The 17,630-nt window shown below is 30.7% G+C and overlaps 1 protein-coding gene across 3 annotated transcripts in view; it reads left to right on the plus strand.

Moving 5' to 3' along the window:
• Positions 1-17,630, plus strand: part of LOC129981942 (suppressor of lurcher protein 1-like) — a 554,298-nt gene that overhangs the window by 485,993 nt on the left and 50,675 nt on the right. For all 3 annotated transcript variants that reach the window (XM_056093005.1, XM_056093007.1, XM_056093006.1), the window contains exons 3-4: positions 7,473-7,663; positions 13,942-13,980. In XM_056093005.1, coding sequence (XP_055948980.1) covers positions 7,473-7,663; positions 13,942-13,980 — 230 coding nt within the window. The remainder of the gene's footprint in view (positions 1-7,472; positions 7,664-13,941; positions 13,981-17,630) is intronic.

Here is a 17,630-nt window from a genome sequence, read left to right on the forward strand (position 1 = left end):
GCAGTCTGTTCTTAATAATTAACCATGTTCGTTTCGTCAGTACAAAATTATCATGCGAGTTCATTACGTTAGCTTTTTTCTTACCTTCCTTTTTCTTCAGTGGGGGTTCCAAACATTGTCCCTCCACTATACCACAGATGAATTTGCAGTAGTTCCATTTCTATTTAGTGTAAATAAAGTAATTACAAGTAGTGACCAAGCTATTATTAAAGCATTATTCATTATAATAAATATAAGGATTATGTAATAATCGTTGATGGCACTCAAATCAAAAGAATGTTCTTCGATTATTTCTTCCGTTGCAGCTTTTTAATTACTGCACAGTTTCTTCTGTCAGAACCATTTCAAATTTATATAATGAAATGAAGATTAAGTTGAACTATTTATCCTGTGCATCTCGCCAGTAAAAAAATTATCGAATGAAATATAACGCAGGAAGCTTTGCTACTGTCTTCCATCAAAGCTATTGGAACATTAAGCAGCATTTATGTTTCTGAAGCTTGGAGTAAATATTTTCTACAACGCCAATCGCCAAAATATTCTCTCGTCGATTTCGGCGTATATTTTCACAATGTCGCGTTTTGTATTTAGCTTCATCGTTTACGAAGGAGTGCGAAACTGAAACTTCCCTTCCATCTTTCTTCCTTTCCATCCAAAGTTACATTCAGGTCTAGAAATTTTTTACAAAGATTATATAATAAATGCATGCATCTGATATTTTGCAATTATTGGTTTTCATGTTTATATACACAGGAGTATAGGTCAACTGACCCTTTGGGCAGATGTATTCAATAATTCGATACTTGATATGTCAGATTTTACATGTCTTTGCGTTTTTTTAATGAATGCATTCAAATGAGCTTGGATAGAGAAACTACTGATTGACTGACATCATTCTACAATGTCATAGAGCTGCAGAGAGATCTAGACGGTCATATAGATGTGCAATGTCCTAGCGCATTTTCGTTTGAATTATGGAGTTCATTGACCGATTTTGTTTATAAAATGTTTCTTGTTTAGAGTATGAAGGGCTAAGACATGGAGATTACCTTAAATTTAGATGCAAAAATTTTCTTACAATTGCACTCTATTCAACATGTGCGACAAAGCAAGGGATTAACGATTCAGCGAGATTCTCTTCCTTAAATATTAAAACATCATCCACCAAACTAAACCGAACATTGTACAATCGATACCAATCCCTCTCGAAGAATGCTGCCGACTGTTGGTATGTCAGTCTCGGCACTGAATGAGCGCTTACAAGAATATATTGTCCTTTTTCCACTGCTATTCAGCCGTGCGAATGATTGCACGAGTTCCACGAAATGCAACTGTTTTCGACTCTGACTCAGACGAGATGGGCGTAGGAGTGGTCTAATATAATAAAACAACGTCCAGGCAAAGAGTGCTCGACTAAGCCGCAGATCCCCCTGACCCTAATCTTAGATAATCTCGATTGGCCTCAAAGAAATATCGCCCTTAATAATTCTTCTAGAAGCTCCTTCCTTTCTTGGAACGCCGTCATCGATTATTTCGGATCGATTCATTCGGAGCTTCGGTCAAAATACAATAAATATGCTAAACTTGAGAGCCAATGCCACTACACCGGAATAGTTTAAAATAGAAAAAGGGGAAACTGAACTTTATTGCTTTTCCTCTCGATACGTAACTAAATTTAGAGGCAGAAAACCGTTTATTAATATGAAACGTAGTCTTTCAAATCCGATGATGCGGGATTGAATTCTGCAAATCGATAATGTATGCATGAAAGGCCTAAACGGAGATGAAAATGAAACTGTAATCCAATGTTTGACTTCAGCTGAACCGACAAAGTTGTATTTACGAAATATTTTGTTACCGACGGGATGAGTTATTTGAGGCAAAGAGGAACTGTTTCATTTTTAGTCGTTCGGAGTTCTTTTTATAATAATATTCACTAAATGAAAATTTGGGCTTTCCAATGTTCTTGTGTCCTTTTAAATGTTCTCTAAATGTTAGCGAAGCCCATTCATGATCCCAACAAACTTAGTCACAACACCGAGCCGATTAAAAATTTTTAATTGAACATTTTGAAGGTAGAAGAAAACACTAAGAAAGAAGCTAAATGGTCCTTCCAATTTCGTTTATTACATCGTCACTTTAATTTATTTGGATACGGTTCATAATGAAATAATGAGCATTTACATGTAAAGATTAGATCGTTTACTAACATGAAAAAACGCTAAAGCTGCAATCATTTTTTTTTTTTTGAGGATTAATATTTCGAATTCAATTAAATAAAACCTGTACAAAAGAATTATGAGATTGGCGATTAAGTATTGATATTTGGCGATTTCTTTTGATTTCACGATTATAAGTTGGGATGCGGTTAATGCGCACGTATCAGAAAACTGAATATCTATTGTGGATGTCTCTTCCCAACATATTTGAAAATTGGCAGAGAGCCGCAATTTAAATCCTCAGATAACATTCTCTTAAATCATTGCTGTTTTCAATTACAGATGGTCAAATCCTTGTCGATTTTGATTTCAAATTAGATGCTAAATCTGAGTACCCATTTTATTTATCCAGCTCTTTCTGTTTGGTAGTTTTCATCCTATTTTCTTATTTTGTGTTCACAGAGCCTGACACACAGGTTTCCTATGAATGGAATTTGTTCAAAATTTGAACAATTTTAGTGTCGAGACTAGGGTTTGACGGTTGTTCATACCCAGCTTTAAAAAACCGGTTTTTAAATTAAGAAAACCGGTTTTCCGGAACGTCTGGATATTCTTCTTCTTCAATAACAAACAAACAAATATTTTGAATTTTTTCAGTTGAGACCGATTCGTGTAGGAGCTGAAGATTTAGGGCGACGAGATGCCAATTTATTAAGAACTGAAGGTATATTTGAATTTTTGTTAAATGAACTAAATAATTTAAACACTGAAATAAGTTTGAAATTATTATATGCTTTAGAAGACCGAATTCAAGAAAGAAGACAAGTAGAAGTAGCAACTCTTTTCCGGTATTTGCAAAATCCACAAAACATTTCTAGTTTAGCGAAGAAATCTAGTGTACTTTTTTTAACTTCAAAAATTAAATTATTATGTTATCTGGAAAGATATTGTCTAGAATATTTCCTAATTCTTATGTGGAAATGGTTCTGTTGAAGAGAAAAACGAAGAAGCTACGCATCAGAGTAATACGTTTTTATAAGTTTTATAAGTTTCTTGAAGACCCTGAAGAAAAACTTACAAATCCAAAGACACTGAAAGCTGAATTTTCATTATTTGAGGCAACGAATAAAAGACCCAAAAAAGATTTGTTATTTGATGCTATGAAAACTTTAAAACCAAGCTCAGTAGCTGGTGAACGAGTCTTTTCGATTTCAGTCAATATTGTGTCCATAATAAGAACAAGGCTTGGTCACCGTTCAGTGGGTATTTTATGCTTTTTAAAATCCTATTTTCTTAGGAGAAATTAAAATGAGTGAAAATAATGTAAATATTGTTTGAAATTTCTGTTTCAGTTTTCGTTATTTTGTGTAAGTAATATGTATATGTAGTCCTTAATTCTTTTTTTACATTTTGAATTTGACTTTGATATTGATTTCGTTTTTTGTTATTGTATATAAATTGAATAAAATATTTTTTCCTATTTTATTTTTTTGACAAAAATTCGGAAACCGGCTAAAACTATTTTTTATTTATTTTTTTTGGAACTATCAAATTCAAAAATCGTTTTTTTAAAATGTCGGTTTTTGTATAAACCCTAGTCAAGACTATAAACCGTATTTCATCCGATTAACTGAAAGCAGTTATGAGTCATCATATTCACAGATAGGGAAGCATAATTCAAAAAGTGCGAATTCCCGGAGTTAGAAATTTCCACATTTTAGAGTTCCCAATTTTATTTTGCTCGCCGGTGGATAAGGAAAGTTTTAGAGAAGGTCGGATTGAGCAACTGAGATTTTTAATTTTTAAAAAAATGAAAATATTTTCTATCTTAAGCAACGCTGAATCAATCATCAGGCATATTAAAAAGGATAAAAGCTCTTTTCGTCTATGTCATCTAAAGCAGATGAAGAAAAGGAAAGAAAAAAAAGGTTGTCACCAAATACTTATAAAATCTCACCAAAAACAACTTACACTGCAATGCGCAAACTATTTTTTTTTCGGAATTATTTTATATCTATAAGACGATTACAATATTACAGAAAAATATTGATGTTCAACAGCTTTAAAATAGCTCTTCTTTTTAATGTATTAGAAATAAAAGCTTTAAACGCATTTTATTAAAACCATCTCATAAAGCTTCAACTTTAGAATTAAGAACCAGATATTTTTTTTCTGTAAAAGCTATTAGAACGAAACATTAAAAAAAAAAAAAAAAAAAACCTCTTTTAAACCAAATGCTATTTTTCTTTTAATGCTTATGTCTCCGTGCGAGTTTTCTTATTTCCTTTGTCACATTCTTCAGCGCTAGTAATTATTCAACAATCATCAAAAATAAAGAGCTAAAAAAATGAAGTCGGGAGTCTAGATTACTTACGCTATCTTCCTCCGACTTCTATAATCGCATTATGCGTGTTTTCTCTGGCAGGAAAGCACTGAATAAAAACATTTGGAAATCCATGACCTGTGAGTATAAAAACACAGATATGGTTTATTGTTCTTCTTGTTTTTATGTTAAATTCCGTCGAAATTTTATTAAAATTTTCGGTCTTTTCATAAAGAGTGTTTCTTTTTTAAAAAATTCCGTCTTTCTTTCCGGTTTTTAATTTTTCGGTATGTTTTAATTTTTAAAAAAGAAATTTTCATAAATGTAAAAAAAATCAAGTAAAATGTCATAAGTTTTTTTATCTAAAAATTGCTTTATGAGTAGAATGCTATAAAAAGTATTAAAGAAAGTAAGATACGTTTTTCTTCCAATAAATTTTGCCAGGCATGATGATAATTGGATAATCTTATTACATATTGGAAGCATTATTAATTATATAAAACTTTATTAGTTATCTACCATTCTAAACGAAATCGGATTTACTTTTTAAGTTTTTGCACGCTTTTATTTAACTTGACTTATTTCATATTTCTAAATGTGGAATTTTTTAATTGATCTTTCAATCATTTCCTGATGTGCTTGAATTTTGATATTCTGTACAGTAATGTAATCTAATGACAATTTAATACTTTTAGAATCCAATATTCAATGCATCGACGTAATTTCGCTTCATTATAAGACGGCTCTCTGTTAAAAAAAAAATTGAGAAAATTGATTATAAGATAGCATTACAATTAAAATAAAATATCATAGAATGCATTTAAGTGCAAAAAGCAGAATATTCTATAAATATTTTTTTTTCAAAAACTCACGATTATTTTTGTATATTGCCAAATACTCCTATAATTCTAATTCGTAAAGACCTGGCGTGTTGAAAGCATTTTAGCTATGAATTACTACAATTACCCATAAGAAAAAATCTTAAAAATTCATTAAATATGAAAATATATTTAAAATATAATTGAAATTCTAGTTTATTAGGGCTTTTCTTTTTATGATTTTGTTTGTTTCCATGTTTTAAAAATTTTCTTATAGTACACAAATAAATAATTTCGTATTAAGTGCGTTATTCATTATTTTAGTGTCAAAAAATAGAGAAAAAACTTTTTTTCATGGTAGAAACATATAATTTTTTTCGATAAATATAATCAACTTCAATTCACTAACGAAAAAATATTGAATAAGAACCCCAGGGACATTTCATGGTTATGAAATACATATCAAACTTGGCTTGTTAATCCATTTCGCAGCTTGCAGAAGTAAAAGATGATGAAACCATGAAGCAGCAGTTGAAGATAGTAAACGAAGTGGCTACGTAATAACTACGACTATCATGTGACTGTGATGGTTATGATTCGACTCCGTCGAATTTATGCACTTATTTTCTAATGCTCGAAAGCATTTTAACTATCAACCTCTGGGAGATTTAGCACATTTTATGTATAAAATTTAACATGCTATAATTTTTACGCCATGAAGTGGATTGTTATTCTTATACAATGTAACAGAAACATCCACTAAATTACAATATAACCTCTCTTAATTAGCTCTCTTTAATTAGCAACAATAGAACTTCTTGGACGCTAAAAATATTTTTTCCAGATAAGTTCTTAAAGCATATATTCAACTTTTATCTTTCGTATTTTGTTAGATCGTTTCTTTAAATACTTGGGCCAAGTTTTCGATAAATCAATCAAAATTAAATAATATTTAGAAATACCACAAATACATAAAAACTAAAACCCATACGTTATTTTATAATCCCGAAAAATGGAAATAAGTAACATTTGACAAGAATTATCATGCATATCAGCACGTAAAACTTTTCTGAACGTTTTTTTAAATGACATCATTTCAAATATCCGCTCTGCTCAGCAAGATTATCAATGAAGATTTAAATATTTGCTACGCATACAATGAAGCTTAGTGTCATCATCTGTTGGCTTAAATAAAATTGCACGACACGCTGCGTGAATATCTGGATTTATCTTTGTATGTTTTTTTCCACCTTTATTTATACGCTTAAGCTTTATCCATAGATAGTATGCGTGCGGTCTTCTTTCTCCTCCTGAACTTCTTTTTTTCCTCAATATTGGATTATTTCATTGTCATCAAGACAGAGTGTTGAATGGGAAAAAGGTCTAACATCCACAACGCTAATCGTTAACATATTTATTTATATCTCATAGGTTTAAGTTTTGGATTTAAATTTCTATCTTTAAGTGTCACTATTTTCATATTTCCGGTTCAATAGCTGCCGTGTTCGAGAGATTTTACAATGTGATGTAATAACTGGAATACAACGCAACGCTCCCCCACCTTTCAGATTTACAGAGATTGGAAACATCGAAATTCCCTCAAATTTCAATTTTGAATTTTTGATTCTTATTACTCTTTGAACATTTCATATAAAAGAGTTATTAAAAAGTCACCAAGATTTTGAACATTTTTCTGTTTGTTCAATAAATACAGTAAAATAGTGAGAGGTTCAATTTTTCTCTATTATGTGTGCAAGATCGAGAACTCCCTTCGCATGAACAACACAGATCAATACAACAGAAGCTTTAAATATTATCTTCCATTCCTAAGACCAAACCCCTTTAAGCTGACATGCATGGAAATTTTTCCCACCATCGTAAATTCAAATGTCTTCTATGCTAGAATGCATGGCACTTTTCGTCTCCGATGTATTCATTCAGGCTGACAACCCCTCCCCTGCCATGTTACCTTTTCTCTCTGCCCCACTTTAAGCCTCGTGTCAATATGCATATGACACTTAGATGTTTGCATAGAAACTTTAAAACAGAATCAGAGCTTCGCCTTTTGAAGCTGTGAACGATATTGCGCTTTAAAATGTGTCAGCCAGATTGGCAGTGACTTATGTTCGCAGCAAGTGTTGATAGTTTTCTGTTTTACGCTTTTCTTTGCAGCTGTGACAGTGTAGACGCGGTCATGGTATTCATCACCATCAACGGTCAGAAAGACAGAGTGGATAATTTTTGCGGCAACAAACTCCCGGCTCAGTTGATGTCCAATGGACCCTCAATGTCAGTGGAGTTCAGATCGTTACACTCGTCCCCAGAAGTGAAGGGATTCAGAGCGATTTACAAATTTGTTACAGGTCAGTATTCAAATAGTTCTAATTGCATTAGTTCCTATTTGATAATTTCAAAGACTGTGATCGCTTATTGTTAAGGCCTCGGTTTATATTTTGTCTGAGAAATAAATATAATTAACTGCCCTCTGCTCAGTCAGTGCGATTTCCATAGACAATCAAGTTGAATGTTGAAAAGTTATGAAATCAGGCATTCATTTGATTAAGCAATCAAAGTATTGTATCAGTCATCCTTTGACTGAAAAGATGGGCAAAATATTTGGCGCTGATTCAAAGTGCACGGATGTTTACTGGCGCTCGCATGTATTTATTCAACAAAACTGCCATTTCACTCGCCGCGTCTGAAGAGTTAGAGATCACAACAGGCTGTCTAAAATTAAGGTGTATTATTAAATGTCAGACAAAATATTTTTATTTGGTACAGTTTAAAAAACTATAGGTACATTTTTATTAGTAATAAAAGTATTTTTCGATAGTGATATTATGTGGTTTCAATTCATGTATAGGCTAACTTAAATTTTGACCGATTGAAATTATAGAGCCCATAGAAAGTGTTAACATGAGAATGTATTCTCTGGGATTTTGGGAAAAATTAAATTATATTACTGTATAAAAAGGGCTGTATACTATTGTACTTTTCCAATTCACTTTTTCAACTTTCATGTAAACTATGTAGATGATAAGCAGAATACTTTCTCCCTAGATTTTAACAAAGGAAGAAAATCACTCGATTAATTATTTGATGAAAAAAGAATTTTTTGTGTTACAGCCTTTCTGTGAATTACTGTTGAAAATTATTTTAAATTTTGGTAATCAAAAACTATTATGAAAAAGCGCATAACAATTAAATTGATATCATTAAAAAGATAATTTTTTGTTAAAGGTGTGTAAAAATCATTTTTCTACAATAATATCTTTGGAAATAATTATGAAAAAACTCAAAACTCGCAGTTAGTTTTTTAAAAATTTGTGTTAAAAATTCTAAAACATCACTCCAGATGGAAATTTTTAACACTCTAAAACATCAATGCTCCGTATTAAAAGTTCTGAAGAAAAACTATCAGCAGAACACCAGTACACACATTTTTTTCCTTTATTGTTAGTATAGTACGAGTATTTATTGCTAGATGTACTAACCCATTTAATTGTTGATAGCATCAAATGCAATTCGAACAAATGAATTAATTATCTACGACATTAAATAAAATATCAAGAAGGTTAGAGACGCAATTTCTTTTCTACTCTAGCCTTTTACAATTTCTTTTACAATATACAGCTTCTCAAATTTGAACAAAACTGAAAATTTAACTTGAACACTAAATAAAAATCCCTCCCCCTTGCATCACTACTGCATCGAGATTCGCTTTCGCAGACACTAGAAATTCAGTTAACTCACATCATCAAATACTTCTCAGTTTCTCTCCTCTTCGATAATGCAATGAGCATGAGTTGTAAAATTGAATTTTAGTCCCTGAGATTCAAGTTTTTGTCCGTTTGCAACTCGAAGAAGATCTACTTTTCCGTCGATAAGAACTCTGATTTGATTCGGTATTTCAGAGCATCCGGTCTTTCACTGTAACTGCCCCAACAAGGGATCAAAAGAAGTCACTGATTAACGTCTCACACTATGCTCCCGTTTCCTGAATACCAAAAGCCAAAAACAAAATTACTCCCGGTTCGGTGAGAGAGAAGGGGTGAATTCCCTCCCCACCCTTCTCCGTAACAAATCATTGTGCTTTTCTTGTTTATTTAGCCTTGAAGATGAGGATTCAAGGCATATCGGAGAATATTAAACTTTTCAAACTCGAAAATATATAAGAAACATAAAAGTTGATTAAGATCTTCAAGTTGTTCACCAAATATCCTGCTAGTTATGCACTGCTTAATATTGCATACAATTTTAAATACTTGATTTAAATTAATGTCTAAAAAATGTAAATTGAATAAATAAGAGACACGATTTCTATATCTACCGACCACATAGATTATCAATAATTACACGGAGTTCTGTTCAATTTTGAAGCAAATTTTTTCCATATAATTCCTTTTGTGGTAAGTTACGTGTACGTTAACAACAAAGTTATAAATATTTATTGTCGGAGGTGTAAAAATCAATTGCCACATTTGTTTAGCTTTGGTTTTGAAGTTATTTTCCATATTACACATTGAAATTATGTTTAATAATTTTTAAAGTACATCATTTAAGCACATGACAACAAGAAAGACATCGTATTGTTACAAATTTGCTTTAATTGAAATAACGTCAGTCAGATCATAAAATTAAAACTTTTCTCTGCTTTTGTGCATCGGCCAATGCCAAATGAAATAGAAACAAATAGACAAATGTAAAATTATTATCGTTATGGTCCTTGGCTGTGAAGACTAAATTTATCTCATTGATGCATTGCTGCCTTCATGCACAAAGATGCATTATATTTACACATGATGGCCAGTGAATTTAAATAAAAACAAGTTATTGAATATTTTACACTGTTTATACATGATGGATATAAATATAAATAAAAAAATATCATATTATTGAATATTTCAGTACTTTGAAATGAAATGCTTATCCTCTACAACTCTGGTAAGAATTGTTATTTTGTACGATTTTTATTCGAATTATTTTTATTTTTGCATCATAGTTTTGATGCCATTTTTGGTTTCGAAGCCAAAACAAACTTCTTATGGACGAGAAATTCTCTACTAGCCATCATATCAAATTCCTCACAGTATCACACAAAATAAAGCATCATGACACAAATAAGCAGGTTTATGAGTTAAAAAGAATTTGCTAGCGGTCTGATTTATGAAAATTCTTAACCTCAGCCACAACAAGCCCTTGAGCTTCAACATCCATCTTAAATTTTCCTTCCACCAGATAAAACGCAACCGCAGCAGTGCTGACAGCCAACAATCAATTTTAGAAAATTATGTGTCTTGTTAAGGTCACAACCAAAAATTATCCACGCTTCAACAGCTAAATACGAAACGGAGTTCCTGCTGGATGTTGCACCTCGTGTTTGCGGTATGTTTTGGTATGCGAGAGTGGCAATGGTTATTTAAGAATGTTCTGCAACGAAATGAATTATCTCTATTGGCTGTTGGCCAACATCCGCAAGAATGGACTCGCGAATTCCATTCCTCTGCTTTGTTATTTTAATATTTAGGAAGACTGATGAAGTAGTCTTTAATTACGCAATATTACAAATAATATCCGTAAAAAAGGGCTTTTGGCTGACCGAATGATACTTTATCATTTAAATGGGGTGAAATATTTCACGAATTTTTAAAAACTCTTTTTAGGTTAATGAGTGTTTTCTTATTTTAAATGCGAGAGAAACTTAAAGGAAGTTTAGAATATTTCGTTACTTTATTATTCTTTGCCTAACTTTAACACAATGGATAATTTTGTTCTAATGTTTAGTGCAGGAGTGTTTAGTTTCTGAAATGAACTTAATTATTCATGATAAAAAATTTCTAAATCATTTAGACAATTCAAATTCGGAGAAAATTTTCTTTTTTATGTTGCAATTAAAAAGAAACAACCTTTTTAACACACTGTTTTGATATTGAAATACTTTTAACGTTTTTCTTATGTAAAATAAAATGATTCCAAAGATTGTAAATGAAAAATCTAAGAATAAAATACAACGGGGTATCTTTAATACATTTTTACAAAAAGTTTAGTTTTTCGTTTTCTATAAATAATTTAAATCTATTCCTTGATATATGGAACGTCAGTCAAGTTTACATTTCTTGCATTCTCTTGCATCTGGCAATGCTAACTATATTGAGAACACTTTTGGGAATTGCTGATTTTGTAAATATATTCATATTTGTGTATTATTCCCCTGACATTATCTTAGAAATTTAAAATTAAGACTGTTTAAGAATTTCTTAAACATTTCATATTTTTTTCTACACTATTTTTATTTATTCATTACAGTTATTAAATTCCACTGATGTGTGAAAATTCATTCGTAAAATGCAATCACGATATATGAGTACTGATATTCTCAAATCAGGAAATTACCGAAAATTACCGATCTCAAATCAGAAAATTACCGATTCATTAATACTTAAACTCAAAAGTGATTGGAAATAAAATATTACCAGAAAAATCTGTGTGAAAACTTGATTTATATCTGTCCGTTATTCAAAATTAGTTTCGATGATTTATATTTATGAGCCTAACTAACCCTTGAAACCAATGGTGAATTTAAATAAAGTATAATCATTTCGTAATGTTATGATGATAAATTACTTCTCGAAAAAAGTCAGTCATTCCGCAAGTTTTGAATATGAGATAATCTGCAAAAAAAAAAAAAAAAAAAACTTAGATATTTTTAAGTTGAATATTTTAAAGATTTTATATGCTCTGAAGAATTTATCAAATGATTTTAAAGCACAAAATAAGTGTGCAGCATTTTTATATTTTCATTTAATTAATTTATTATGATTTATTCGAATTTATTTATTTATTTTCTTAGCTGAAAAAGGCAATAAAGTATGAAAATTTATGATTTTTTTTTAAATCTAAGTCAACTAAACGATTTGAAACTTTCAAATTTCTTGATACGTTTTATTCTGTATTTACTATAAAATTCTATTCATAGTTTAAAATTATGCATTTAACTTCTTTTTTATTGCTATGAAATTTCCAAATCTTCAATAATATGTAAAATCGTAATGAAATAGCAGTTTGAAAAAACAAATCACTTCTTTGTAACTTCAACTTTGTTCGTAATTACTTCGCTCTAATTAACCTTAGACGCATTACAATTAATACAAGGCATTTTTTTGCAGCAGAAACGTTATGTAGAAATAATTTTTATGTATAAACTTAATATGAATAATTTTTTGATTTATTTATTAATATTGTAAGCTAATAAATTTATTTATTTATCAAAAATCCTATTCACAATCTTAAAGGATATACTCTACATGTACGACATGTACGTGATCATAATTTTGGCATCATACCGATGTTTTCAAAGAAAATACTTACAATCATTCTTTCCGTTGTTACTTCAATATCTTTTTAACGATCATCGTTTTTATTTGCATATAAAACAAATTTAGGAATATTTTGTTTGTTTTAATATTTTTTTCTTATAATACAGTTATTATTTTTTCATCTCGTAACCGTTCCGTTAATTTTTTGTATGAAGTTACATAGACACTCAATTATGTTATTATCAATAGTTTAAAAAACATCTTTTTCTTGGAGTTGATTCTTTGCTTTCTAGGTGTTTTATATTATTATTTTTTTTCTTAATTAGTTATATATTACTATTTAATATAATCAGCATAAATTATATTGCTTGTTTTCACATATAATGCTGCTTATTATTTTATGCAGGCAAATATTTTGAATCCGCATTTTATTCAGTTGTCAATTATTTTCTATTGGCTTTTACATAGCTTAATGCAATTTAATTAGTCATAACATAACCATATTTTTAAGCATTGATTTTGATGCTGTAAATAGGATAATAAAACAGATACTATTATTTATCTTTTACCATTCAATATTAAGACATTAATGCCTTTTCTTCAATGTTTTATCAATCTCAAAGCATAATTTCCGAATAAATATTTATATACATTTCTTATTTCCCAAGAAAATTTTTCGCAAGTTAGCTGCAAAATTGCTATCAATATTCAATTATTAAAAAGAATAATTAGGGAAAAGAAACTCGGTTTTTATTTTAAGAGTCTCTCCAAATAAAAACACAAAGAAAGCCATACGAAATACTTCATGAGGCGAGGAAATACAAAAACACCAAAAAAACGATGGCTAATTGAAACATAAATCGAAACATTGTTCAAAAATGGAAACCTTAACGATGCAGCTCTTAGTGGAAAAATTACGAAAAAAAATGGAAGACGAAAAAAAGAACATTTTTGATTACCGAAATTTGCATTCGAAACAATCACTAATTACTCTTAGAGTGGAAGGCTAAACGACGTTAATGATATCAATAAAGAAATTTTATCTCTGTACATTAAATTTTTGCGCTCCAAGAATATCATAGAGAGTTGTTCTGGCGCGATAAACTGTAACTGCGAATTATGCAAACGATCTCTCAGTGACACGTGCTTCCATATCGTTTGCATGAGCATGACTCTATTTGTATTTAAATTAATTCTTCGTGAATCTTTAGGATGCACAAATCATGGTTAGATAAAACGGTTTGAGAAAATATGAAGTCCTATAATATTCTGATTTTTTTTTTTTTTTTTTTTTTTTTTAATATTCATATTTTTTTTCCTTTCAGATTTTGGAATATATGCTGCACGACAGGATTCTCAATCTGGTAATTATTCTTTTTTATGCGTGAATTATTTGTTTTATTTTTGAAAAGGTTTATAAATGTTACCATAAATTCAATGCAAACCATCTCTAAAAAAGTAATTTAGAATTCAAAGTTTACTTTGAGTTTAAGTTTATTCTGACTGTTTGTGAGAGAAATGAGAATGAATTTAACTTTGATTCGTTTAGTTTGTGACGTTTACAAAGAAATGTGATCTGGTTTATTAAAATTTATTTTCTTTGCTTTCTGAAACATTTTTATTTGTTTCTTGTTTCCGAGTTACGTGAACATCTTAATTTTTTTTTTAAATGTTCGTGAGATATTTAACTTAATGATTACGTTTATTCAGAATAATGAAGAACGCAGCTATGAGATTTTATGATGAGCTATATTTTATACAGCTATGAGCTAGGATTTTTATGCAGCTATGAGATTTAGACGTCTGTTGCCAAATAGTTTTATTTTCAAGAAACTAGTCAGGATATTTAATTTTTATTTATTTATTGTCAAACGGTTTGAAAGCTTAATTTTACCTTCAAATTCAAAATATATTTTAAGTGTATTTGTATAATTAAGTAAGTAAATACAACTTACATCTATAATTTTTTTTTCTGCAGTAGTCATATTTTCTTAAATTCATACTTGGAAACTAGATATATTGGGATTGTAATTGAAGTGTTGTATCTCCTTCAAACTCATTCAAAAATCAAATTCAGTAAAGATCGAAGGTCATTTTTAAAAAAAGGTATACTACACATAAGTAAATAGTAGAAATAATATAAGTAACTTTGCTTCTACTACTTTTCTTCAGAATTAATCTTATAAAGAGTGCTTTTATCCATGGTGAATTAGTTTCCCAAGATATCTTTCAAATGCTTTTTTCCGGTTTTCGTTAAAAGAAATTCGTAGAATTTAACATAATTGTAATCCTTCTTAATCTTGGTTGATAATGTATTTTCAATACCTTCATTGTTAGCGAAGTTTCGAAGTTTTGTCACGGCAATTTTGGACCATTTCTCTTATACTTTCAATACAATTTGCTTCACATTTTAAATATTGTCTTAAAACTATTTGCTATATGGTTTGACAAGCAGTTCTTGCCAAGAAATAAGGCTTTTAATGCAATAATAGAATGTTTTTATTTACAATTTTACCACTAAGAAAAATGAAGTGTTTATTTCAAGATCTGCATGAACAACATTCTAATCCTTTTTTTTGGGGGGGAGGGGAGAGGAGGAGAGGAAAATAAATGAAGTTAGATCAACTAATACTTGGATTCTAGATAGAGAATTATATATTTTTAATTTAAAATCATACAGATTTAATTGATTTTATTTGCAATTTTTTCAGCAAAATATTAAATATCTTAAATTATCTTAGTAGAGCATCAAACCTCAATTAAGTTGAAAACGTTTTGAAAGGATTTTGAAGTTACGTTGAAAAGATTTAAAAGCTACATGAATGTGAAACTCAAAATTTATAAGTGCGAACATTTAATATAATCTTTAGTTTTGTTTTGTTTTTTAGATCGTTTTGTTTATTCAATACTAGAATTCAAACTCTAATTTTTAAAGAGATTTATTTAAAGGGAGACAAACGAAACTATGGCACACAAAAGTTAACTCCTATTATTAGTACATCTAGTCAAAATGAGCCTGTATTGATAGACATAATTTCTACTTTAGGTTTCTGTTTATAGTGCTAGATTGCCTACTAGTGACATTAATTTAAAAAATAATTTCATATACAGTTTAATGCTGAATTTTTAGAAGTAATATTTGCATATTAACAAGACTTCTAGATAAACTCTATGCGGCTCTGTTATTTACTGTTTTCCCCTTGGAAAGGAAGTTTGCTCTATTCCTCTACGGTACTAGAAAGATGATCATTCTAATCATTCTTTCTAGTACTACGGTACTAGAAAGATGATCATTCTAATCATTCTTTCTAGTACTACGGTACTAGAAAGATGATCATTCTAATCATTCTTTCTAGTACCGCATATTCTTTGTCACTGCCTTATGTTGGCTGCAATTTAAATACTGGTATTTTAATTTTAGACATGGTGAAGTTGAAATAAAATTCAAACATAGGGAAAAACAAAAAGCAACAATTTGTGCATACTTTTTATAATAAATAAAAGTTTCCAGATTCACGGTTTAACATGCAGAATGTAAAAGTAATGCTTGTAAATTGACAAGGTTTTAGGAGGCATGTTTTGAGGCAATTTTGTCTACCATTTTCCCTATGGTTACCAAGTGCATTGTGTTTCCGATGCTTTCTCCATTTATGACAATTCCAATCACCCGTCTCTCTAGGGCCAGAGAGTTCGTAGCACTGTCTTGCATTGTCCAAATTAAAAGATTCCCGCAACAAGGAATTTTTCCTCGCCTCCTCCAAGTGACAGCTCCATTTCGTCCCGTACCGCTGGGCGTGGAGTACTACCTCCTGTATGAAATCACTCCGTGCTATGATGGAAGAGGCCTCGGAGGCAAGGGCGGCACCGCCTACAATCCCCCTAGCGAGTCCCAGCATATAATGAAACGGGAAGCACTTCGGCTAATGAAGAATCTGCCCGCACCCTCTTTGTCTTCGGTCATCAAAGGACAGAACTCTCCATTTGTTATTGGAAGAAAACTGGGAAATGGAGTCTGGGGGATATAAATTATTTCTTCTTATGGGGGGAGGCAAGTCAGGAATCGAGAGACACGAAGCCTAAATCGAATCCTTTCTCCCTCCCTGTAAATGCCTCCATGCTATTTTCTCCATTTAATATTCAGGCGAGTCTGTATATTCCATTTCTGCCTAATGTGCTTTCTTTAATCTCGCTTTCTTCTCAGGGAAGAGATAAAACACAAGAATATTATCTTCGCCACGGAGCGGTGAATAAGCCTCGACTAGAAGTAATGCCTCCCAAATGAAGTTGTTTATCTTATCTCGATGGTTGTTTGCCATCCAGTTCTGCCCACTGACGCGTGAATTAATTACACAATAAATTGTTTTTAACTGATCGTTATCCCCGAATTGATTTTGAACATATTTCTAGCTTCTGGCAGCACCCTTTATTCACCGTTTCGGCAAATAGAGTGAATCCTATTTGTCTTTGTTACATATTCAGTGGCATATTGCATCATATAATGCGCAGTTGGCAGTCACACGTCAAGAAATGATTTTTCACTCACCCCGGAAGTTCCGTCACTTTGTATATTTGAACAAGAATATTCTGTTTTTCAGAACTCGCCACATAGACATAGTGACTCACCTGTATAGGTGTAAAATAAATTATTTAACACCAATGTAACATAGTTAAACTTTATTTATAAATGGATATAAGAATATTGTAATTTACATTTTTTTATATGAGTGCAAGCACATGTAACGCTATGCGTCAAAGATCTGGTTAATGATATTTCCCATGCATAGTACAATTTTACTGTTTATCCCCCAGTAAAACTGAACTATACGTGGGGTATATTATTAGGAATATCAATTCTTTTTCTTTTATCTATTAAACTATGGCATGTCGCATCTGAGAAACATGAATAGCTGGAAAATTTTACATTTAAATGATACGACCTTATGCAGTATTATTCAGAACCTGATATCACAACATGGGCTTGAGCAAAGAATTCTCCGCTGTGGTCGAACTGTTT

Source organism: Argiope bruennichi, chromosome 8, assembly GCF_947563725.1.
Source record: "Argiope bruennichi chromosome 8, qqArgBrue1.1, whole genome shotgun sequence".
NCBI lineage: Eukaryota > Metazoa > Arthropoda > Arachnida > Araneae > Araneidae > Argiope > Argiope bruennichi.